Source organism: Trichoderma reesei (genome assembly GCF_000167675.1).
Source record: "Trichoderma reesei QM6a unplaced genomic scaffold TRIREscaffold_13, whole genome shotgun sequence".
Classification (NCBI taxonomy): domain Eukaryota; kingdom Fungi; phylum Ascomycota; class Sordariomycetes; order Hypocreales; family Hypocreaceae; genus Trichoderma; species Trichoderma reesei.
In genome coordinates this window covers 189,915-214,410 of record NW_006711160.1, presented here as the reverse complement: position 1 = coordinate 214,410, position 24,496 = coordinate 189,915, and the positions used below count along the sequence as shown (strand labels likewise).

Sequence of the window (24,496 nt, the reverse complement as noted above, 5' to 3'; positions counted from 1 at the left end):
GAAGATACATGAAAAGCTTCGTCTTCTAGCATGCTTTTGAATGTATTTTGACATTCGGCAATGCTCTTGTACCGTTCATACCTACAGCTCGGTGATTTGGCAAAGGAAATGCTGCTTCGGACAGCGCCGAGCTCTTCACGCAAAGTTCTAGCCAGCTTCAACTGGTGCGCTTCAAGCTCTCTTGCAGCAATGGATGCAAATGACCATGATTCGCGGAACGCCCGTAGAAACGAGCCCAAACTCGCCATGATATCATGTACTTCTATTAGAAAGTTCCCGACACGAGTTGCTCTTCACGGAACAGGGACGTGCTTGTAAGTCTGGACCCAAAAACAATTGCCCAGTCAGTCATTCCACACAGGGCAATTCATGATAGTACCTCTTCCCCCCCCTTCGGCACTCCGTTATTATCCACACGTCTCCTTCAGCATCTCATTCGTTCAAACTCGTCTTTTGTTGTACCTACTCGTATGTGATGGAACCCCCCTTAGCCTGTGAAGAAGCCGAGCAGGAACCGACAAGCGGCCGTTGTGGGGAAGAAGCACACCAAGACGGCTTCTAGAAAGCCGCTTAGAACGTCAAACCTGGCCTGGTCCGATGCGTTCTTTTCGCCTCCCTGCATGTACCCCCCCAAAATAAGAGAAGAAGAAGAAAAAAAAAAAAAGAAGGGTGGAAAAGATGCAAGAAAGAAAGAAGACAATGTCCACTTCGTAACCGAGGATAACAGAGGGGGTCCCCATTGATGCCAAAAAAATCCTGCTCCTTCTTTGATGTCTGGCTCCAGTCCAGTCCGTCTGGATGCAGGCTTCTAGTGCCGGAGCTTTGCTTCGAATGTTCGATTTGTCTGGATTCCATAAGGGCTTAACCAGACGGATCGCGGGGATTGGTAATCACCGTGAGTTGTTCACATAAACATTGTTGGTGGGGACTTGGACGGGTTATTAAACATGTCATCGGTCTCGGGACGGCTCAGGATTGGTAGAAAGGAAGAGCTATGGCATCTTTTTTTCTTTTTTTTTTTTTTTTCTAATTTTTTTTCCCTCTGAGGATTTACATTGGCCCGGCTGCGGCATGTTCCGCGGGTGTGCCCAAGTTGTTGGATGGGGCCTGGAAATAAAGGAAAAGAAAACACTAAGAGGCAATACTACCTCGCAGGAAAAAAACAAAAGAAAATGATTTCTTTTGAATAATTCTAGACGAACCACTTTGGACTCCATCTCGGTGGATGCGAAAGAGGAGCTCAAGAACCGGAAACAGAACCGGAAAAGAGCAATTTAACATGAAAAAGAAGCATGATACTAATAGCTGGGGCAAGTTTTGCAGATGGGACTCCATCGCCAAACGCGAGTCATTATTCTTTCTGGAAAAAGAAGAAGAAAACCCTTGGGCGATACGAGTGATATGCTTCTTTGACTCGGCGACTCCATTCACAGGGCCTTGAGATACATGTAAACGGCGAGTGGGGCCTGATTTTGATCGCGATATCTACAGGTACATGTGCCTTACCTACAGTAAGTACCTTCAGGCGGCCGGAATCGATGCTGGAGGGGTGTGCGAATTATTGCTTTGGGAGCACCGACTGCTTCAAAGCTGAAATCTACGAGTACCTAACTACTAGTAATTATTATTGAACAACAGCAGCAAACCTGCTCCATGCTGCGCAGGAATGAGTCAGCGGCCTTTCAGCACTCCTCGCCCTCCGAGTCGCGGTGCCGGTCAGGAAGAACGGCGGGCAGCGAACAACAACCCGGGCGTCGGGGCTTGATCCCTTAGGGGGCTGGGTATGTAACTACTACCTACATGTGTCTTACCTACCAAGGTGTTTGCTGCTGTCTCATAGGTACCTCACCTACTCGTACGAGTACCGACCCAGGCATGCTCACTTGTATGGCCCTCGCTCGGCCCCCGGCCGGCTACCAATTCCGATAAGCCACCGCTCTGCACTCACTCCGTAACCCGTTCTCCCTCAACTACTACTAGGTACTGTAATACCAAGGGAGAGCAAACGATCCAGGGGTCTCGTACGATGGCAGGGCGGCGGCTGCATGACGGCATAGGCTACCCACCTAGTCCGTCCGTGTAGGCTAACGGAGACTTTGAACGAGCGATAGATGCGAGGGAGGTGTCACCTGCTGGGCGGCACATTTGCTCCAGTGCCTGGCATTGGAGGGACCAACAAGTCATCCGTCATTTGGCTTGTTGTTGTTGTTCTACCCCGTCCTCAGAAGCCATTCAGCCGTTTCCCGTAATACAGCCGCTGAGAAATGATCTGAACGGTCCCGCGCCTTTTGCCTTGACTACCCGCTCCCCTTGAGACGGCATCGATAGTCCCTCAGAGCAGTAAAGTATCACACGCAGTATCATTCTAATCAGCCCTATTCCGCTCGTCACACGGAACCAAAGTGAATGAAGGCAAAAACCATAGATGTCCTTCTGCAGCACTCGCCAGATTGCCGCCGCAGCATGACCAGGGAAATGACCCAACCTTGCAGCCTTCCGAGTCTCAGATCACACTCTCATTGGCAATCTCATCCGCAACAGAGCCTCAGCACGAATCAGAAGCTTGGCAAGCGCCATCATGTTTACATACATGTATCTTCCATTCTCCAGGAAAAAAAGACTTTTGCCTCAACACCCCCGGGATATTTAACTTGCGGCAGAAGCATGCTAACATGGACACTATCGGCTGAGATGAGACGCCTCCAAAACGTTAAGAGATATTATTGAGGCTCTATCGTCTGTTCAAAACGACCACAAAGGTAAGCAGCAGCAGAGGTTTAATCATCTTTAGTTCCTCGCCACCTGCGTTTCCGTGCCTGTAAGCAACTCAAAAACAAGGTTCTCGAAATACGCCCCAGGTCCTCTTTGCTCGGCTCCGTAGCCGTGGGCTGCATGTCTCAGTTCAACCCTACTGTAGGTACGAGCAGAGAGACTAATCATGACGGGTTGAAAAACTGTCAATTGCTTCACTGCGATGAGGCTCTTCGTATTGCGGGGGGGGGGGGGGGGGGGGGGGGGGGGGATAAACCCCCCCTCCATGTTGCATACATGTACCTACCTACGAAAAGACAACTTTGTATGTACGGGACCGGAAAAGTCGTGTGCAGAGTATAAGTAGGTAGGTAGGCATGGCGTTTATGGGTTTGTTACTATATACCAGGTAGGTATAGTAGGCGGTGGGCGGTAATACATGGATACAGCTTTACCTTTATGATGGTTCGTTATGAGAAGAGCTGAGACATCAATGACATCAGAATAAGGTGTCGATTCTGGGCAGTTGAAGAATGAAGTCAGAGCATGGCGTAGCTCTATTACTCGACGATTCATACGAAAACAATCACTTCGACATTTTTCTCGATTTAATCTTTGTATATCTGGAATTAGACTCGTAAGATGTAGACTGGTAAGCGGGAGGCAATATCGAGCCGAGTGAGTCACCCGGACAACACCGCTCAGTCAGTCCGGTGAAATCACAATGTACATACAACGGGCAACGCCTGTCCCCAAAGCCGTGATCTTTCCGAGAGCCACATACTAACAATCCTTTGCACCAAACAACAAACGCAGAACAAAACAAGAAGGGTGCAGGGCAGCCCGAACCCGACAGCCGATTAGCGGCTCTTGCGGTCCGCTCACGCCCTTGCGAGCTACCTAGCGCGGAAAGGAATCTGATTTGAAGCGCTTCTCGCACACACACACACACACACACACACACACACACACACACACACACACACTCACAGTCCATCACGCCTTGTTGATGAAAGGGGAGGAGGGGCGTAATGATAATATGCCGACTGCAAGATATCCGATCGGACTCGGCCGTGGGTGGCCGCCGGAAACAAACATGTGCGTACATTTACATATCCGGAGTTGTAGCGTGTGTGCTCGTGTTGCGGGGACACTGCCCAGGTCCGACGGCTGTAAGACTTGCTTTGCAAACATGGGAGAAAGCAATAGATGGATGGGTAAGATCACATCGACACAGAAGTGTTCGATGCCCTGTTTTCTGGGAATGATCTGGATCTCCAGATGTATGTAGTTTCTGTGGAGTGCACTTGTACGCTTTGCCAAGGCATATCGTACATCGGCATAGAGTTACACCCATCACGAAGGTTATCTGACGAGCCGCTGGAACACAAATTAGCACCAACAGTGAGCCGCCGCCCAGCTATTGCGACGGAATCATATAGTAAGCATTAGACATTGCTGGCTCGAGTCCGGTGAAGAGTCGGAATCTGTAGCGAGCTTCATGTTCATGTTGACTGTGGATTTAGTAATACGAAGTGAACAACTGCTAGCTACTATGTAGGTACCTAGGTGTAATAGTTGGTGTGGCCAGCAAAGTGCCTTGCATGGCACCAAAAGTTTGACACAAACAAGGGGGGGAGCAAAGGTGTGCCCTTTCACGCTCGACGACGCTACGGCAACCGGAATTAAATCACCACAAGCAAAACAACTACTAGCGGTGGTGGCCTTTTCTTCCCACCCTCTGATGTGGTGGTTGTAACACTAAAGGCGATTTAGTTCGTAATAGGGAGAGCCGATACAAGAGTAGAGTAGAGAAGCTGAGGGAATGCAACTACCACGCCTTGCCCACTACTACTATGCATCTGCCGACATGTGTGAGAATAGCGGCAGACGTTTGCGGACGGATTCGCACCGCTAGGACGGTGACCAACTAGAAGAATTCATGATGCGACTCGAGCTACTGTAAGGTAGGTATGCAAGGGCTCCGCAGATAGTCTTGCCATTTCAGCCTCTTGGGTTCGACTGAATTCCAAGTTGGAGATTGGTGAGAGTAAAGACTAAAATACATGTAAGTTGTTCCTTCGGCGTAAGCGAACGCTTGTTCTGTCTATGTACTATTGTCGAAAGCCATACGTCATGAGCAGAACCGTAGATAGATGCGATCTTTCACGTCAGCCTCGATAGCTTCGGGCAAAGACTACACGAGACAACAGAGGGCGGGATGGGGGAGGCTTTTGGCATCTATTCGATGCTCGGTGAATTTTGGCAATCACGTAAAGGAACCGAAAAGATGGAAGTGGGTGAGTGAGAGTGAGATAGCAAAGCGAAGGAGCTTGATTGCGTGGATAACGACAAGATTGGACGATTTGAGTTAAAGCTTGAAGGTGAGTGTGACGGTGAGACAGGAAAAAAAAGTACCTAAGGTAAGAAGAGATGGTGAGTGAGTGAGTGAGTGAGTGGAAAGAAAGAAAGAAAAAGCAACCTACCTCTACTTAGGTACCTTGAAGTGCATGTGAGAGAAAGAGAGAGTGTGTGTGACAGAGTCACTCTCCAGGCCCGACGCCGTCACGGCTACCTCTGCGATACCCCGGGCTGGAATGCAGTCGCCTGCGGCAGGCCAAGTAGCGTCGCCGGCCAGTGGACCTGCGCCCACCGGTCGGGCGACCTGCGATCCACCCTCGCCTGCAGGTTCCAGGTCTGCATCTGCCCTCCCCCCGATGCCGCCACCGAAGGCCGAAGCACCGCCAGACCGCAAGCCATGAAGATGCCGGGCAAATAGTACTTTGGAGTGATCTGATGTTGATAAGAGAGAAGGACCTGCAGAGGCGGGGGTGGCTACCTACCTACCTTACTTACCGAGGTTGTTTGTGTATGTATCTCTGTAGGTATCCCAGGTAGTAAGGTAGTACCTAGTAGCTGGTAAAACTTAAAAGCGATGCATGTCGATTCGAATCGACATCAGCTGATTCCTCTGCTAACGAAGCAAGGCCCTTGGTCTGCAACTGGTACCTTATGAAATAGCGGCGCGAACGAAGGAGCGGGCATGCAGCAGAAGCAACCAGGCGAGACCAGAGGGTACTGGACTGTCCTCGCAGCTTGAGCTAGCAGCTGTAAGAAGACGGGCGATTGGGCGCTTTGACTCGGGAGTGCAGCAGTACATACTACTACGACCTAAGGTATACCCAATGTTAGGTACCTAGGTAGGTAATAGGCAGAGAACAGTTCTGGACCAAAGCGATGCATGCGAGCAGTCGAACTGGTGTTGCTCTTGTCAATTCGTCAAGCTGCTATTGGCCTCTCGTGTGTCTGCCGTCATCGTCATGATGGCTTCACAAGCGCGCGCTCAGCAGCGAATCGCCGTCCCTCCCCAGCTGTACCAAGGCACATGCAAGCTTTGGTAGCGCAAGCTCGCCAATTCCAGGGGCTGCGCCGCCAGAGACTCAGGTCGGCTTCGTCTCGCCTCCAGCTGGTGGAAAAGCCATTCTCCAGTGAGAGCAGCTGGAACCCTTACCCATCTCCAGGCACCGACCGTCTTGGAGTTTGCTGCATTGCCCCTCCCTCTCTCTATCATGAGAACGCTGCATGATATTCAAACACTCCCTTTGATCAGCAAGTCCAACTGGTCGCTTGACAGCTCCTGTTTGCACAGTAGAGAGCAGATAATTGCCGTCGTTTCGGACACCTTCTGCTGTCCTTGGGCCAAGACTGGGTGACTTAGGTACATGTAGATGCGCAAAAAGGTGCCGCTTCTGATAGGGCTTAGAACAGCTTGTCTGCTGCCTCTGGCCAATCAGAGCCCGCAGCTGGCCGTTGAAGATGAGGGGCCAAGCTCTTGCTGTACCTAGGTACTTAAGGTACTGTAGAATGCCAACTGCATGGCTTGACTCCTTCATGAGAAAATCACGACCAGCTTCGGTTTTGCTAACATGGCAGGCCCACCGTCTCTCTGTCTTGCCGCAGTTACTCAGCATCTAGTCTAACATTGCAATCCGTGCGATCGTTGGTCCTCTTTCGTCTTGGTCCAGGGCAACTTTGCCCGCCCACAGCGCAAGACCCGTCTCCATCTGCAGCAATTTCACCAACGGGGGCCCTTCATACGGTAATATGATTAGGAAATAGAGCCATATGTATGCTTGGGAATATTTCGAGTTGCACATTCAAGAGGACAGTGAGCGTGAGAATGAAGCTTCAAGGCTCGTTCGCCGATAACCCATGTACGTGAATCTCTTCTCGTAATGCGGCCATCTCCGCCTTACAGTGACAGACGGACAGCCTCGTCTCCTCATCCTTCCTACTGCTTATCTGATCGGCCTCGGGCCTCATCGCGTAATCCAGCGGTAATCCTTCCGGCACAGCCTGATCGGGAAACCAGCAGCGAGTGCGAAGTCGTTGCTGCGAATCTGCATGGCGAGCGCCCAGTTCGGCAATGAGCCGAGGAGGGTTGCGCAGTTCCGCACTGCTCTTGTGATGTATTTTGTGATACTTGATATTGCGGCGCAGAAGTCATCCATCACGCAAGGCAACATTACTAATGGCTTCTTGCTTTGCAGCCTTCACAAAGAGGGAATGAGAAGCACGTCCGAAACCGACCACGGCGCTAGATGGCTTATGATGCCCATTACTCGAAGATGGAGTCACAAGTCGCAAAGTAGGTAGGTAAGTATGGGCTCGGAACATCCCATGTTCGTGGTGCTGGAATGGATGATGAGCGGTGCATGATGCTGCCCGCCAGAGCGTCAAACGTCACCCCGCCTATTGCTGCTCCTCACTCTTCTTTCCATCGACCTCGTCACTTTTGGCCATATGACAGACAGACAGACCAGAGGACGGGACTGGGCCAAGCTCAAGTCCGCTCGCTATTTCGGCGCGGACTTTGGAATGGGCACAATGCCTAGCTCGAGCGCCCAGGACGCTGGGCAACCCTGGCTATTTCGAGCAGCTCCAGCTGGGCTAGCAAGGTGAGCAGCAGTGCTTTTTCCTTCCAGTCGCTGTGCCCTAATACTCATACATACCTAGGTACCTAGTAATCCCAGGATTACTCACGAAGCACAAATGTAATGTATACTCCTTCGTAATCGCCCATGCCGTTATGGTACCTAGGTATAGTGCTTCTCACGCTCTGTTACAAGTAAGCCCTTGGGTCGTTATGCTCTGGGCATCCAGAAAGCCAGTACTACTGTACTAGTATCTCTGCATTGGCTGCAAGGCTCCTTGACTGGACCAAAGGAATACGATTGCCGACAGAGACCGCGGCAATGAGAAGAAGGAAGAAAAAACAACTGGGGCCCGTCTGCGGTGATAGGTGGTTGCTTGGATACCACAAGAAGCCGTTTTGATGCCATCATTCTCTCATCTGCCGCCTCATGGAGGAAATAGCCCAGTGATTTGGCTGCGCTTCGGTCGCGATACCTGCATCTCGCCCGGCTAAGCACTGCAGCTGCCCGTACTTGTACCTCTTGCACAAGCTTTGAGCCAGCTGCCGCTAAGCCCACGCCTCTCGGTGGGCCCCGCCGACCTGCCACGGGCGACCACTAATCCCCTTGTGAGCAGCAAACGGCCCCAAGAGGCTTAGACACCCCCGACCCCCTGTGGCCTAGCGGGCTCTCGCGTCCTCGGACATAATGCCGTTGCCGAGCGTGCTATTCACACGCCCCGGACCCTGTTTTCCCTCGCTCTCGATCCGCAGCCGGAAATAGGTACAAGTGACAAGGTACAAGGAACCGGCAGGCTTTGGGGCGCCGCCATGGCCATCCCACAGGAGTTGTTGCGGCACGGGCGAAGCACCAGCCAGCACCTGAAAGCCACCTGGGCCAGAACGGCGGCTTGGGATACTTTGGATCGTTGATGCGTCCTTCTCAACATGAAGTCAGCTCACAGCGATGCCTGGAATCCACCTGCCGTGGACCAAGACAGGGAAGGAAAGACTACGAGGCCCCACCGCGGCGCTCTCCACGCTTCCTCGGCCATTATTCAGCACGACGTCCACGGCCATCTCAGACGCAGCTCGCAATCGCCTTGTCTGGTATATATTCTGACCGTCCCGTTGCGCTGGGTCGTGGGGGACTCTGCCCTACTCTGCTTTGCTCTGCCTCTCTCCAGTCCATTACCTGATATTACATTACATTCCATTACACGTACTCGACTCTTGCGTCGTCGTCGTCGTCGTCTTCTTCTTCTCTCCATCTTCGTCACTTCTTCTCCTGGTTTCCACATCTTCCAGAACGCTTCAGATAACAAGGGCATCCATCACCCACCCACTCATCTCGAACTCGACTTGCTCCTTGCTTGAGGATACTACCAACATCCCATCAAGGTCCCATCTGCTCATCACGTCAACTTGACATTGGGTTATACCGTCAACTTCTTACTCACCCAGAAATACATATCGACAACCCCAAGCACAAGCACGGGCACCTCGCCCCTTCTACATGTGAAGCTTCACCTACGAACAAGTAACACCAAGCCCACCAAGCCCACCAGCTCCCCAGACGTCTTTCAACAATGGTAGCACATAGTCTACCCTCTCCTCCTTCAGAGGACAGCAAATCTTCAAATTCACCCCCCGTCAGCACAATCCCCCGGAAAAGCTCTGGCTCAAATACAAAGCCCGTCAAGGGCACCAACCGAGCGTCCAAGCGTGCCGGGTCGGGTGCTGCCGCCGTCCACCATCACGAGCAAGTCACACACGGCATGGATGGGAGGCATAAGCGGGTCTGGAAGGCCTGCGAGAGGTGTCGAATGAAGAAGACAAAGGTATGTATGCCCTGTCTCACGTTGGGCTTCACAGTCCGGTAGTAGCTGACCTCGAGTGCGTCTAGTGCGACGGTGAGTTCCCGTGTAAGCGGTGCAAGGACGACGGCCTTGTTTGCACAGCTGGAGTCCGCAAGAAGATGGAATACAAGCAGCTGCCTCGAGGGTAAGCAGTTCCCTGATCACGAGACTCTTGTATATAAGTCAAACTTGGTTGGCTGACTTGGGTGCTTCTCCAATTACAGATACGCCGAGGTTCTCGAGAATACCCAGTTCGCGCTCATCGCCACCGTCCATAAGCTCTACCAGATGGTCAGGACGAACCAGCAGTGGGATCTAGGGGAGCCTGAGCTCAACGATCGCGGCCAGCCCGTCATCCACAACATTGCGCAGAAGCTCGGCTGCATCCGCCCCAACAGCGACATCGACCTGCCCGTGCACTCCATCTTCCCCGAGAACACGCAAGACCTCGAGGAGCTTGCGCGGCAGCTCAACGATCACCACGCCGACGCGCAGAACAAGGATCGCGAAGCGGAAATTGAAAGCGAGTCGCCCTCGGCCTACCGGCGCACCGACCGCGCTTCGTCCTCGGATCTCGACCATTCCGACATCGAGCCCGCTGATTACCGACGAACTGCATTCGGCGGCCTCAACAACAACAGCCATCCGGTTACCATGTCACCGCAGAGCTACGCCGGCAGCAGCACCGAGTTTGAGTTCAACCAGTCGGCGCCTTCAGACCTCGACGCCTCGGCCGCGCTCTTCTCCGCGAACTCGCCCCAGCTGCCCATCTTCCCAGAGTGGGCGATCAAGACGGCGCCGTCGAGCGACGTCGCAATGCATTTCTTTCAGCAGCAGGCCATGCACATGGGCCAGCCCATCATGGATGGCTACGAGACGATCAAGCCCCAGGCGCTGTCCACCGCCGGCGGCGTGATGATGGGCATGAGCGACCCCATGATGTACACACCCTTCGACGTCGACATGGTGCCGATATGAGATGTCGACCACGTCATTTCATAAACCATCATCTCATATGAACGCAAGGGAAACGAAAGCAGAAGTCGCGTTTGGGTATATTGCCCCCATATTTCTCCCTCGCAGGAGGAGGGTTCCTTCTCACATACGCCATGAGCCGTCCTTTATAAGGCAAGAGTGGCATTGCGACACATTCCCATAATGTGCATACATTCACTTTCACCAGTTTACATACTCACCTTCCTTTCACGTCACATATTTCTGCACACCTTCGTTCATATCCCTTTCTTGTGCATCTCATTCAGGAGTCTTTTTCTGGGTACATACGGTGTTTGGGGGAATCGTCAAGCGTGGTGTTTTATCTTGTTGGAGTGGTTCGGATTCTCATATAGACCGGTTTTTTTCTTTTCTTTCTCTTGCATGAGTTTTTACTGTATGAAGTTTATTGGTACATATCCAGGAGGGAGGGAAGGACGGGTTGGATGAATGGTTTCATGGGAGGTGGAAACGGCTGGCTTGGGTCGGGATCACTTGAAGTAATTGGGCGCGTTGGTGACAATGTTCAACGAACCGAAGCAAGCAGGCAGGCAGAGATTTTCTATAGATGTCTCGGCACCAGGGTGCCACGTCTGGAAACATTCAACTTGAGTACTTTTTTTTACTTCTTCAATCGGCTGTGTTGTCGACATGGGGTCAAAGTCACCATCTGTGGCTTTGTTTCTTGCTTTGCCGTTGTGATTGAACGAGTGCATCTCTTGATCGACCACTCACTTATGCCTCGAGGCGGCACGTAGGGCTTACAAGCTCCATGCCTGAAGCTTGTGTTAGCCGATGGATGATCCTTGAAACGCAGCGCAGCCTTTTTTGTTCCTTTTTAGCTCCAAGCAGCACGGCCAGCCGCACATTCTTCAGGTGAGATTTGGGTTGTCGGGATAGCTACCTTACCTAGGTACTTACCTAGTCATTCTGCTAAACCATGTAGTAGTATGTAGTGTAGAATCCTACCGATACTTGGCGACCTCGTAAGCTGTGTCGACACGTCATTGAATCCGTCAACCCCAATTCTTCTACCTGGCACCTAATAACCTACGAAGGTTCTACCTCAGTCAGGTACTTCCGTGAGCGTACGGATACGAAAATACGGAGCATGTACCCAGCCCAGCCCATCGCAAGGCGTGACCACTGCACCTTTGTAGGTAGCTCACCCTGAGCATTGCATGTTACGAGTCAAAGCCCTTGTTCGATGCGCATCGCCAGATTAGCATCTCGGTTTCGTCGTTTCGTGGGTTGCGTGTAAGTGCGAGTATGTATGTATGTATGTTGTGAAGCCTAAGCCCCCCTCCCCTCCCTCAGCCACATATCGTCGTCGTCGTCGTCGTCAATTCAAATTGTGTGTACACATGATTTGAAACGACTCGTTAGGGATGGTTTTTGGGGGGGTTCGCTTGGCTAGAATCGCAAGGATGGTTCTAAACAGGCACTGCCTACCTACCTAGTACTACTAGTAGGTAGGTAATCAGGGAGAGATAATGGATGTCACTTTATCTCTCTGTGTAGAGGTTAGTTGACAATGCCGTGATTTCACAGTGGATGACCTTTGACATCATACACTTTCTGTTGACCTTACCTTGCCTTTACATGGTAGTGCTCTTTCGTACCTGGCCACACCACAGAAGATTTGACATCCAACACACAATTACAGAGAGTAGTCCTATTTGAACAGTCAAGAATCTCTATTTGAACAGTAGTGGTCTGTGCACCTACTGAATTTGCTGCGCCTACACCAGCACTTCCATGACCACACACCCCTTTATAGTGTGCCCTGATGGAAATGCCCGTAGCCCACACAAAACCACGAACGTCAATGTCGCGATCTCTAATAGACTCATTATTATTGTTATCATCAACCCAGAATTAAGGAGCGTGCCGGCGGCGACAGGCGCGGCAGCAGCAGAGGCAGCAGCAGCAGAGACAGCAGCAGCAGAGGCAGCAGCAGCAGAGACAGCAGCAGCAGAGACAGCAGCAGCAGAGACAGCAGCAGCAGCAGAGACAGCAGCAGCAGCAGAGACAGCAGCAGCAGAGGTGGCAGCAGCAGCAGAGACAGCAGCAGCAGAGGTGGCAGCAGCAGCAGAGACAGCAGCAGCAGAGGTGGCAGCAGCAGGGCTGATTCCGTAGTCGTGATGTTCAGCGCCCTCTAAAACGACTGCCAGTACGGAGTATGCTACACTGTATTCTGGTGTACAGGTGTGGTAGAAAGTACTAAGGGGGGTTGCTCTAGCTGGTGGCACAGACCACTACTGTTCAAATAGAGATTCTTGACTGTTCAAATAGGACTACTCATTACAGAAATAACGGGCGCTGTTTTATGCCCTACGAGGTGCTACTGCAGGTAGTAATTTGCCTAGGTAGGTAGTAGTAGTCAAGTGCTCAAGGTACAAAGGGGGTGGGAACACATCGCATCGTCGTCCGCTTTGGGGAAATGGTCAAGTCCATCGGAGTTTGTGTCAACAAAACACGGGCATGGTTTGTCATCTACCGGGGGGGACGAACTTTCAAAACAATAACTGCCTCTCGTACTCTATAAGCCAAGAATTCGAAAGGAAAATGATGTATCAAAGAGGCAAAAAGGCATGAATTGAGCATGAGCGGGCATTTTTTTTTATCTCTCTCACCTCTCACACACGCCCCTCTCCAGCTGCTGCCTTGGGAGCTGCATCTCATGTGCATGCGCACGCCCTTCGAATTCACAAAAAAAAGAAGAAGAATCAAATGGATTCTGGGGGAGTGCGAGGTACTACATGAATAATTCAATGTAGGGGACCACAATTATTACTGCGTGTAAACGAATGGGAAACGAAAAAAGAAAAGAAACAAAGGTCCACGGAGTTCTGCACGGCAAGGCGAAAAGGTAAAAGAGAATGAAGGGGGAAAAAAAAGACAAGGCGGGCTGCTATCCCCGGTCCGTTATGCCCACCTCAAGTCCGGAAGGCTATCGATGTGACTCTTTCGGAGATAAAGAACACCACGGACTACAAGTACGTACATACCTCCCCAAGGTTGCACGAGAGCAGACATGGACATGACCGACATGTAGAAAAAGAAGAATCGAACGAAATAGAAGGGGGTCCCCGTCGAGGCACAGAAAAATAGAAAGTAGTTGTGTGTGAGGCGGACAGGGCGCTGGCATACAGGATTAGTATTAGAGCTGACAAACTACATATATCTGCCTTTCTCAGTCACGGAGTATGGAATTATGATACGATTGCCCTCATCATTCGGAAATATTTTCCACGGCGCCAGCATCGATGCGTGAATGGATACCATGGCGTTTGTCTTCTATAGGTAGTGCTATGAACATGGCGGGATGCTATTGGCGAATTGGACAAGTTGCGAGGTTCCATTTAGCATAGAGCTTGGGCAGGCCAACGGGGTTTAATCGAAAAGGGCAAATGCTTGATTCGATTTCACGATGACAGCTGGGCCATCTGTGAACAAGCACCAAAGGTAGATATCTCACCCATCGGGCAACCAAGCTTGACATTAAAGCTGCGGTCTACACGAAGTACATACATCGCTACCCCTTCCCCTGAGAAATATCGGATGAGAGCATGAACAGACCAACAAAGAATGTATTAACTGACTCATACTAGGTACCTGATAGATGCATCACCAGCACCTCGATCCGCGTATGTATAAACAAACCCTCATGAGCGGATCAGGCCCTTTGATATGTCCGAAGAAAGCAAAGAACCCCCCCTTCGACCCGCAAGGCCCGCAATATCCGCGGTCTTTTTTCTTTCTCTTGCGTGACACCCGCAGCTATACTAGAAGTACAAGGCGACGGACTTTTTCTTCTTTCCAATCTTTGGGAACCTTTGGGAATACCATGAAGCAAAACCCCCCAAGCATGGATTTTTGTTTTCAAGGTCGTATTGTAGATGGCCATTCTGATGTTATACAAGCTTTTTTTTCTTTTTCTTTGTGCCTGATGCAGGACGCGGGCAATTCAACTCCGAGGTCACTTCAACTCCGAGGTCAGATTGCCGTGTAATACAGTAGCTTCTCTTGAATACACCAAACGACACAGGCGTATCATCGCATGGGCTATGTCACAAGGGCGATGGATCTCAAAGTAGGTAGCACCAGCAATTCTTCCCCTTCCCCCCCTTTTCCCCATTTCTTCAATCCCCATCTACCTCCCTGCTACAAACTACGAGCAAAAGTACTCCGCTCCTCTCAACGCACAGCAGCAAAAAAGGAACAAAAGGAATTGAAAAGAAAGAACAAAAAATACGGGCGGCTTCAAAGTCGGTTCCTTGAGCCCGGGCCACGGAGCTTCGCAAGACTCCGAACGCCGGGGGGTGTGAGCAGAAGGGAAGTCGGGGGGTTATTAGCAAAATAATCAGAAAAGAAAAAAAAACAATTTAAGTGGGCATTTTATTCTTTCTTTCCAAATCTGCGGGGTGTGTGCGATGAGATGCGGTGGGAGGGGGGAGGATCATCAGCCCATGTTTGAGAGAAAGTCGTACATTTCTTTCATGTATGGAATTGCTGCAGTTATACGTGTAAATGCGCATGGGAATCAAGTGCGTTTGGGAGCAAATACATGGGGATTTGACAGTATGTAGTATAACTGACAAGACTTCTTCGTGGTGAATGATATCTGGAATGAGGCGTTTGTAGAGCTTGATGAGACGAGACTCAATGACTGTAGCGGACAGAAGAGTAAAGGCAGCCAATTGGACTTGCATGAGCACGGCGCAGCCCATCATACACACACCCAGAGCGTGTGTGTGTTGTTACCTGTAGCGTCCTCTGATATATCAGCAAGAGAAAGCCGCAATCGTTATTAACCCGCTCTGACTCCGTCTCAAGCGGATAGATGCCACGCCTCAGACACGGAAAGACGTCCAGCCAACACTGTTGAAGTTGACAGCCTTGCACATGCCACGGAGCTCCAATGCGCACGCACCAACATCAGACAACGGGGGACAACACAGAGTAATACTACTTACTACTACTAGGTAGGGGACTCGGCGATCCCAAAAGGATTGGGATCTGTTAGTAGCCTGTAGCTGAACGTGCCTTGCTTTGCACCAACCCGACTCCTCGGGAGACCTGCCAACTAACGATACTACATACCTACTTACTAGTAACACATGGATAGTAGGAGCGTACAGTAATACTCGTACACCTCGTACATGGCGTTTTCTAATGTGCGTGCCAAACAAGTCGGTTTGGTTTCCTTACCTTTACACATACGCATCGGAATACGCCCCGTGGGATGCGCCGAAGAGGAACAAGATTGCGTTGCGCCGTGCCCTTGTAGTATGATGATACCCAAACGGACACGGAGTGTGCCGAATACGCCCCGTCCGCTCGCCCAGCTTCCTTTCCTTTCTCTCGCTGCCCTGCTTGCTTTGGCAGCAAATGTTGAGGAAGTCCTTCAGGACCATACGCGTGTTTATTCGTCTATTTCGGTGATCCGGGGCCTACAAGCAGAGGGATCTCGGATACATTGTCGCTCTTTTTTTTTTTTCTTCTTTTTTTTTTTTCCTTTTTTTTTTTTTTTTTTTTTTTTTTTTGGGGGGGGGGGCAATGTCCGTCGTCTGCCCAGCTCGCGTTCTCGGACGAGCCGTGTTCCTGTGTCGTTGTAAACCCGAGAAGGGGGGGGGATAGCTGGGAACTCGGTGTAAGCCAAGAGTTGCTGCCATCACCGCCTCATTATACTAGCTACTACATACCTAGATGGGATATACTAAAACTAACCTACCAGCTGTGATGATACACCCATCATATACAAGTATGGCCTCCTGCTTGGCATAATCACCGCCAAAAAACAACCCGCAATTTGCCCTCTTTTCCCGCATCAGCTCCCGCCCGTGTTCTTTTAGCGCCTGCTTGGCAAATCCGAGAACATTATCAAAATGTTCAAGAAAGAAACATTTCTTCCAAGGTTTGTCATCACGAAGTTGCCGCCCGCGGGCGCGCGGTAAATCAAATCAAAATACTATCCGCATTGGAACTACTATCCGCACAGTGATGTGTATCGAGGTGCGCCCTGGCTGTCAAAAGTTGAAGTTGGCGCCGCCGCGACCTGCGTTAGTGAGCTGCGCTATTGGAGCATGAGGAGACTTATAAGTTCATGGGTTGTGCCTTTGTCATGTGTTGTTAATCAACGATCGTATCAAGATGATTACTAGTACTAGTAGCAGTACATAGTAGCAGTATTCTTCCAACTCATTCCACCTCTTATCTCTCTGGAGCTCTCCAGCAGCAAAATGGACCCTTGGGTCTTGTACTTCATCATGACATGTAAGTAGCAGCAGCAGCAGCAGCAGCAGCAGTATTACTAGTCCCCCCTTCGACCTGGATACTGTGGCGTCTTGGTCGGCGATTAACGCAGCCCCTCTCCATCCCCCCCTCCTCATCCTTGCCCACTGGATTTGAGATTCCATAAGCTCCAAAAAAGCTTACTGGACGGGACCCCTGCTTTTCGGGTCATGGCTGGCACGTGGATTGCGTCGTTGACTCAGCGGAGTTTGGGGCCGTGGTTCACTTTTTTTGGTGGAACAGCTGGGGGGACTTTTAAACTCCGTGGCATTTTTATTTGTCTAAGATGAGTGGTTTGGATTAGAATTCCGCAGCTGATGATTTGTCCTAGAAGAGTATTTGCAAGTTTTATGAGTCGACATTACAGAGAAATTCGCTCAGACCTCCCTACGAATGCTTGATATGCCTATATTCGGTCACCTCCCCAGCAGTCCATCTCCTTTTTTCGTGACATGTGCCTGTACCGTGTACGCGTACTCCGTATCTGTACGCAGTGGATACGCGTATTCCGAGGCGGGCCATTGGTGCATCCGCTTGACAGCCCCGCAGAAGCACGGGGAATGGGTCGATGGGCTAGTAGTGGTAGGTACTTGTTTGTTATTGCAGCAGGAGCATGTCGTGCAATACTACCTACCTTAGTAATTCTCGTAAGTACCTTCAATAGCACCTCAATTCCATCTTCACCTTGTTCCATCTGATACTCGCTGCATCGCCAAGAATCGCCCTTCTCTCGTATTTCGAGGTCCATTCGAATTTAAATCAAATCAACTTGCTCACACAGGGGCTGCAAAGGCACGCCCCTCCCTCGCTCTTCAACTCATTAACCCTAATTCCATTTTATCATTTTATTTCTTCTTCTTTCTTTCTCCTGCCCCCTCCATCAGGCCATTTATCGCCACGGCACCCAGCAGCCGGGCACCAATCCAAACCGCCTGTGGCGTCTTACAAGCTCCCCAAGCGAGCGAATGGCTTTGCGGGAGGCGGGCTAAAGAAGCTCTCGACTACTTGCCCAGCTCTACATACAAGGCCTTGAAGCACCACCACTGCTGCTGCTGCTGCTGCTGCAGGGGCTATAGTTTACAAGGTATGCTCGCTCGCTCTCGCTCCCTCCTTCACTGCAATGGCTTGTCGCGGCTGCTGGTTGATAGGCTGTCATCGGAATCCATTTGCCGCGGCTCATGGGCCCGTTGACAGGCTACCGCAGACGGGCGAAAACGATCGATTCGACTCGCCGCAGACAAGGGAGGGAGGGGGGCGCCGCCTGGCTGATGAATCCGTCGCGCGTCGGGTTTCCAATCAACTCAAGGCCGGTCCCCCCTCGTCAGCTAGGCTGTTTGCTATCTCGTAGTTCGTTCTGTGTGGTTGTGATGTTCGGGCAATCGCGAGAAGAGCGAAGGACAAAGCATCCTCTCGGCGACTCCCACCACACTGACGAGCTTGTCTACCGACCGGGCGGTGCCAGCTCTTTCAGCCTTGTCAATCGGGCTAGCATGGCTCAGGTGCCCAGTGATGGAGGTGCGCAGAGTCGTTGAGTCCTAGGGTATTCCGGTGGAGACGAGCTCAAGGACGAGCAGAGTCGCCGGCGCCGACCTCTCGTCAAGGCTGGAAGGGAAATAGTGCTGGGGGCTTCATCAGACGGAACTGGCTCCTCCACCTGGCTGCCAGAATATAGATAGTCGAGATGAGTATCCTTGTTCTGGTCAGTTTGCCGTGTCGGATCGGCAATCTTCATGATACCGTTCGAGGAGTTGCTGACAGCTGCTCCCAGTGTGGCATCAACTCGCTTCATTCCGACGTGTCTGCCCGCAGATCACCGTTCTAGCAGGTCTATTATTGGAGCTCTCCGCGCTTATCACACAACTTGACAAGCAAGCTCAAGACAAGTCGAGAGCGCCTCCACACGAGTGGCGCCTTTGAGTCAGGAAGCGCGGGCTGAGGATCACCAAAAAGGCGCTCCCAAGAGGCGCAATCCAGCGGGATGGTTGGATGAGGCGCTAACCGAACCTTGATGGCTGATGGGAGAGCAAGATACCAGAGTAAATACCTTCTTGTGCCGCTGCTTTCTGCCCAATCGCCGTGCCGCGCTCACCCAAGGAGACGCCTCCATTCCATCCATCCCAATCAGCTGGCTTTTGTGGCTTTCGCCCTTAGGCCTGGCTGCTCACTCAGCGCCAAAAGGGGGGAGTAAAAAGCAATCAACTTACAGAGAGACAAGGCAGACGGGCAACCCACAGTCTTCCCACCCTCACTCAGCCCTATTCCATTTTGCTTCAAAACGAGGCAAAAACCCATGAGTCTTGAAATCTGAGGAATCAACACACCTGAGGTCTTTGCCGTCTGTTAGCATCTGGGTCCAGCATAGCACTAGGCGCAAACTCCTTTGCCATTGCCATTTGCCGCCCTTGTCTTGCGAATCAGAATATTTGCTGAAAATAATATTCCATTTGATCTTTTTATGTTGATTACCTAGGTACTTCGTTATCTCCATTCTCAAGTTCACTCCCCCTCCATCCATCTCCCGTCATACCTTCTGCTTCTTCTTCTCTCCCCCTCGACGCCCGCTTTCTCGAAGTTCAGTATCGGCTGATGAGGCGCTTCTTCCAGTGCAAATCCGGCGTTGCTTTCCAACCATGTCTTGAACTTAAACATACCAAGGAACATGGATGGGCACGGGCTTGGTTGGCCCTGACATCACTGCTTCTCGGCCAGGCACCGTCCCGTATCTTCTGCTATTGGTCCTGATAACCTCGGGTTTCTTGCGCAATAGAGTTCCATCACACTTGATGTACCTACAAAGAAATGATATGACGAGCACACCAGCGTCCCGTCTGCAAGTAAGCATATAGGCAAAGCGGCCTCTAGACTGCAGCCCATTGGCGTGTAACCGGCAGATCTTGATCCTCCATATCATACAAAACCCAAGACCCAAACATTTACGCAAGCAAAGGTGAAGACAGAGGGGGGAATGTGGCTGCTCTCTTTCCCCCCCTCAATACCCTTCATCCTCCATCCCTCCATTACCTGGCACATGGTAGTAGCTAAAGAGATTGGCCCTCCCCCGTCTCCTTGCACAAGCCCAAAAAACGTGCCTCCCAGCATTGCGGCACGTGTGACCAACAAGCCCCAAGCCCCAAGCCCAAAGCCCTCCCCCCATCTCTGCCCCTAAATCTGCCACACCTACATACTACCTATCTCGCGAGGTTTGTGTGGCACTCTGCTAGACTGCCAGCCACGCCCAGCGATAGAGCGCGATCCAGATCGTCGATAGGCTGCCCTTCCCCCCCCTTTGGCGAGGCGAGTTCTGGCGTGACTTGGGGTTTGTCAGGACATCATACTTTGCGGGGTAGTTTCGAAGCCAAAAAAGCAAAGCAAAGAATGCCCCAAGACTCCAATGATGTGTGAGATGGCAAAAAGGCAAAAACAAAAGAAGAGTGTGTGCCCGACAGGTAAAAGTTGGTGGTGTGTGGTTTTGTTTAGTTGAGGCTTTGCTTGCCGAATTGTGATAGCCAGGAGAAAAAGCTGATTTCTCAGCTGAGGTTTTCCCCTCTCTTGTGGCTTCGATAACTTGGCTTTTTAGTAGATTTGGCTTTTTGTTTGTTTGCTGGTTTCATTTAAGGGGGGGAGGGGGACGCTTCTTGTGGTGATTGGATGAGCTTACGATGATGTTGCCCGTTTGGTCTGAGTTTGCGAATGATTAGTATGATGAAGAGGGGCCGAAGGAGGTTTGGAACGGTTGTGGATGGCTTCGAAGGGAGTGAGGAGGTGGTGTGTTCAGCTTGAGGTCAAGCAGGCGAGAAGTTGCTGTCTTTGGGAGTACAGGTATTCGGCAATTGACGAGCTGCTATTACATTGTGAAAGTCTCGCAATGCTATTTTGTTACGGTGGAGGAGAGCAATTGTCAAAGTATTGCTAGAGAAGTTGGATAATGGTACGATTAGCTAGCACAATCCAATCTACAATCTCGACTTGGACCAGACATGGCGTTGAGGGAGTATCCGTTTGTTGAGCTGGCACACACAAGCAAAACGAATGCCGTGGGCAATGGCGATTCTTCTATCGACTGGAACATGAGATGCAGCTCCAAACTCTTTGACTTTGAGATGAACTCTCGTGGTCAAAGGGAAGAGATGCCCGAGTAGAATGCGAAATATGGCCGAGATGTCCCCCCTCAGGAAGACCGAAACTCTCACCCACGCCCTTGAAAGTATAGCAGAAGGCAAAAGTATCTTCATTCAACCAGCCGCATTCCGCCCACATGCCAATTTGAATCGCAAATTGCCTCTGCTTGTGATATGGCGCCCGGTTACTAAGCCGCGTTGGTGCTCTCAATGCTTCATATTTCATCATCTGTCCGAGTCTTGGATGGCGAAGTTGCTGCATGTCCCCGCGAGACGATGAACGACCTCTGGGCCTGTAGTGTAACTCGAGAGAATAGTCACTCTTGATACAAGTCAAAGAATTTCTGTCAAGGGATTGTGTCAGTCTAGCGTTTTGAGTACAAGGGTCGGACTTTGAGATATGCATTGTTCCAACATCTTGGTCAGTGAAGACATGGCTAGCAATGACGACGGGCTTTCAGGCTTTGATGAAGCCATGAGGCAGCGTTTGGCTTGGACATGATTATGACTACACTTATGTTGCTCATCTTGTCCGCGTTTGAACACTAATGAATGGTAGCTTGTGAGCTTGTAGAGCGTTGGTTGTCCTGGTATTGAGCGAATCCGTGGTGTACAAGCTGCTTTCTGCCTTTGCTTTCTGTCCGTATGAATTCAGACCCCAAGAGGACAAACTCTCTTCACAGGGATAGAGAGAATCCAAAGTGGCCATTCAAAATTACGATTACTGACCCAATATGGGTTTGGATGTCACATATTCGGCATTTTCGGTTCCACGTAATTCATCAACCTCGAGAACAAATAATATCTCTTGTAGACAAGTATAACTGAATGTAACAGCAACAGTTGACCACGGGTCTCTCTATATATTTACCTTCAATGCTTTCCGATTCCATGTAGCCCTTGCAAACCCCATGGGGATGCCCCATTCAACGCCATTTCCCAGCTCCCAATATCCCGTCCAATACCCTCCCGTGAAACGCCTGATAAAACACTTGAGATCCATACATCATACCCTCACGATGTCGTCAATTCTCGCCATCGTTATTGCTTGATATCGAGCACCTGCTTCAACATACTCTCGCTTGCCCTCCACCACCGAGCCCTCTGCTCAAGGTCATCCGCAACGCCCCCAAGAGCAGCCTCCTTCCTCCTGCGAGCCTCCCGCGCCGCAGTGGTGCTGCTTTGCCGTTTGGCCTCCAACGGCAGCAGCTCGGCTCGCAGCCTTTCCGCCTCCTTTCTCTTCCTCGGGACCTTGGCCTGTAGAGCCTCGAGCTCGCGCGCCAGCTCTTGCTGCTCTGCTTTGCGCTTCGACACGAGGCCGAGCGTCTTTGTCAAGGGCAATCGAAGGTTTGGATCCGACTCCGGGGACTCCTGCTGGCTCTTGAGCTCCTTGATGCGCTTCTCCAGCTCCGCAATCTTTGCGGGCAGCTCTTCCAGGCGCGCCGTCTCGAGCTGGATGTTTTCGTACCGCTTGCTCAATTCCCGCCCCCTTCTCTCCAGGTCAGACACCAGGTCGGCCACCTCCAGTTTGAGATTCTTCAACTGCGCTTTCGCCTCGGCATTTTCTCGCTCCAGGTCCAAATTTTCTTGCAGCGTGACAATGAGAGGCGGATCCCCGACGATGGCGCGGATGAACTTCTCCTTGGTCACCTGCTCGACGTAGGAGAATCGAAGCTTGGCAAAGAGCTCTTTGTAGTGTATCAGATCTGCGTCCAGGCTGGTGGGAGAAGGGCTGTCGAGAGACGTGTTGGACGCGTCAGAGATGCGCTGAGGGGCATCGTTTGGTGTTGGATTTGAGATGGATTCACTGAGTTTGATGATGGACAGTTCATTGCTCGACTGCAGCCGACGCAGGGTCTCGAGGACCTGAGCTGGATCTTTGGTGCTCATGATGTAGCTTTGCGTGCTTTTTGACGAACTGGCGCTATGACGGGAGGGTTTGGCGATGCTCAATATGAGCCTGGACTCCTTCTCCTGATATCGCAACGTGCATGTGAGAAGTTGAATCAGAGTGTTTACATTGAGCCCGATGCAGTTAGCCCAGCAGCAGGTTCATGCGAGCTTATCTTATCGGCAGGGGGGCATCATGTGCGCTGAGTCATCATTTGAGGCTTCCCCGAATCTCGGCCATTCACCGAGCCTGCCAAAACATCTTCCTCTGTCAACACAAACCCTCTATGCTTGTTTGCGCAAACCTCGCCGATATCATTGCTCCCTAGACATCGCCTTGACATTGCCTTTGCTATGCCCAACGACGAGCTCCTCACAGACGACTATGTGGCTGGTTTGCTGGCCCAAGAGGCCAACGACTGCTCGATCAAATATTCAGCAATGGGGTTAGAGGCCTTCAACACCAAGAACAAGTAATGGAGCCCGCCGTTCGTTTGCAAGGGACATTATTCTGACGGAGTCAAAAGGCCGTCCAACGTACCAAAACCAAACACGAGGTTCCTCAGAAACATCATCAAGGATACGGATTCGCATAACAAGGCGCTGCTGGCCAAGGAAGCGGCTGAATCGAAGGCGAGGCTCAGGGATCTGGAGCGCGCCGACGATGTGAAGCGACGCAAGGCGAATCCATCAGATGGAGATGTGCGGAGGCGGCAATTGGGCAACATCCAGTCTATTCTTGGTGGATCGAGACACAAACGGGACGATGTTACAAGATCAGCAGACGAGAACGAAAAGTCTAGGAATAGGGGCGACAGCGACCGCCATTCCCGCCGAACTTCGCATCGAGAAAAGAACCCAGACAGCGATCATCGCAAGGCAAGAAGGGATTATGGCCGATTGTCGCGCAGCCCCGAGAGAGACGAGCGGAGGGATCACCGCGAAGACCGACCACGGACCTCACGAAAACGACACCGCGATGATTCCGAGGATAGGCACAGACATGGTCGCCATCGCCACAGAGACCGGTCCAGGTCACCCCGCCATCGACGCCGTTCTCGATCGCCTCGGGCCAAGAAGAGCAGGCACCGGAGTCGATCTCCCTTGACTGCGGAGAAGCGCTCCCCGCGAGATTCGCATGCCAGAACCGACGGCGACGATTCAGATCCTCTAGAAGAAATCATTGGGCCTGCGCCACCTCCCAAGTACCGCGGCCGGGGGACTGTCGCAGGAGCCGCCAGCCTGGATCGACGATTTTCCGAGTCGTACGATCCAAGCACGGAGGTGCTGCCGGATGACGAGGGAGGAGACTGGGACGATGCTGTGGAGGCTTATAGGGATCGCCAAAAGCTGCGTCAGATGCAGGAGGAGCGAATGAAGGCCGCAGGGTTCGCAGATCACCAGATTCAGAGGGCCAATAATAGCCAACGAGAGAAGACAGAGGAAGACGTGGTTTGGTCCAAGGCTGGGGAGGAGAGGGCATGGGATCGAGGCAAGAGGGACGACGAAGATGGCGACGGCGACATCATCTTGCGTGGCATACTGTCGGAGGATTCATGAAGCAAGCAACTGCTTGACCAGGAGCGTTATGTTGGGAGCACAGTGAATAGCCAGTGTAATACCTGTTGCTGGATGGGTGATACGGGGCCGTGTACGTATTATATCCTCGGTGTCTG

At 51.5% G+C, this 24,496-nt stretch overlaps 5 protein-coding genes across 5 annotated transcripts; 3 read left to right on the top strand and 2 right to left on the bottom strand.

Annotated features, from left to right (window-relative positions):
- Positions 1 to 7,155: 7,155 nt before the first annotated feature.
- TRIREDRAFT_108723 (uncharacterized protein) lies at positions 7,156 to 7,809 on the top strand (the record flags this gene model as incomplete). Its single annotated transcript, XM_006966553.1, has 3 exons — positions 7,156 to 7,399; positions 7,562 to 7,709; positions 7,785 to 7,809. 3 exons carry the CDS (start codon positions 7,156 to 7,158, stop codon positions 7,807 to 7,809), a joined length of 417 nt encoding a protein of 138 aa, XP_006966615.1.
- Positions 7,810 to 8,877: 1,068 nt separating this feature from the next.
- On the top strand, positions 8,878 to 11,139 carry TRIREDRAFT_122523 (N-terminal fungal transcription regulatory domain-containing protein). Its single transcript, XM_006966552.1, has 3 exons — positions 8,878 to 9,504; positions 9,570 to 9,667; positions 9,747 to 11,139. Exons 1-3 carry the CDS (start codon positions 9,253 to 9,255, stop codon positions 10,498 to 10,500), a joined length of 1,104 nt encoding a protein of 367 aa, XP_006966614.1. The 5' UTR covers positions 8,878 to 9,252; the 3' UTR covers positions 10,501 to 11,139.
- A 248-nt stretch (positions 11,140 to 11,387) lies between these two features.
- TRIREDRAFT_108721 (uncharacterized protein) lies at positions 11,388 to 13,569 on the bottom strand (the record flags this gene model as incomplete). The annotated part of the gene is made up of 7 exons (XM_006966468.1): positions 11,388 to 11,415; positions 11,570 to 11,661; positions 12,138 to 12,212; positions 12,244 to 12,355; positions 12,388 to 12,705; positions 13,152 to 13,215; positions 13,527 to 13,569. The coding sequence occupies 7 exons, from the start codon at positions 13,567 to 13,569 to the stop codon at positions 11,388 to 11,390; spliced, it is 732 nt and encodes a 243-aa protein (XP_006966530.1).
- An 8,402-nt stretch (positions 13,570 to 21,971) lies between these two features.
- TRIREDRAFT_79235 (uncharacterized protein) lies at positions 21,972 to 22,876 on the bottom strand (the record flags this gene model as incomplete). The annotated part of the gene is made up of 1 exon (XM_006966467.1): positions 21,972 to 22,876. The coding sequence occupies exon 1, from the start codon at positions 22,818 to 22,820 to the stop codon at positions 21,972 to 21,974; it is 849 nt and encodes a 282-aa protein (XP_006966529.1). The 5' UTR covers positions 22,821 to 22,876.
- Positions 22,877 to 23,174: 298 nt separating this feature from the next.
- Positions 23,175 to 24,326, top strand: TRIREDRAFT_30018 (uncharacterized protein; the record flags this gene model as incomplete). Its single annotated transcript, XM_006966430.1, has 2 exons — positions 23,175 to 23,293; positions 23,348 to 24,326. Coding segments are annotated over 2 exons (1,098 nt in total), but the record flags the coding sequence as incomplete, so codon positions are not given.
- Positions 24,327 to 24,496: the final 170 nt, after the last annotated feature.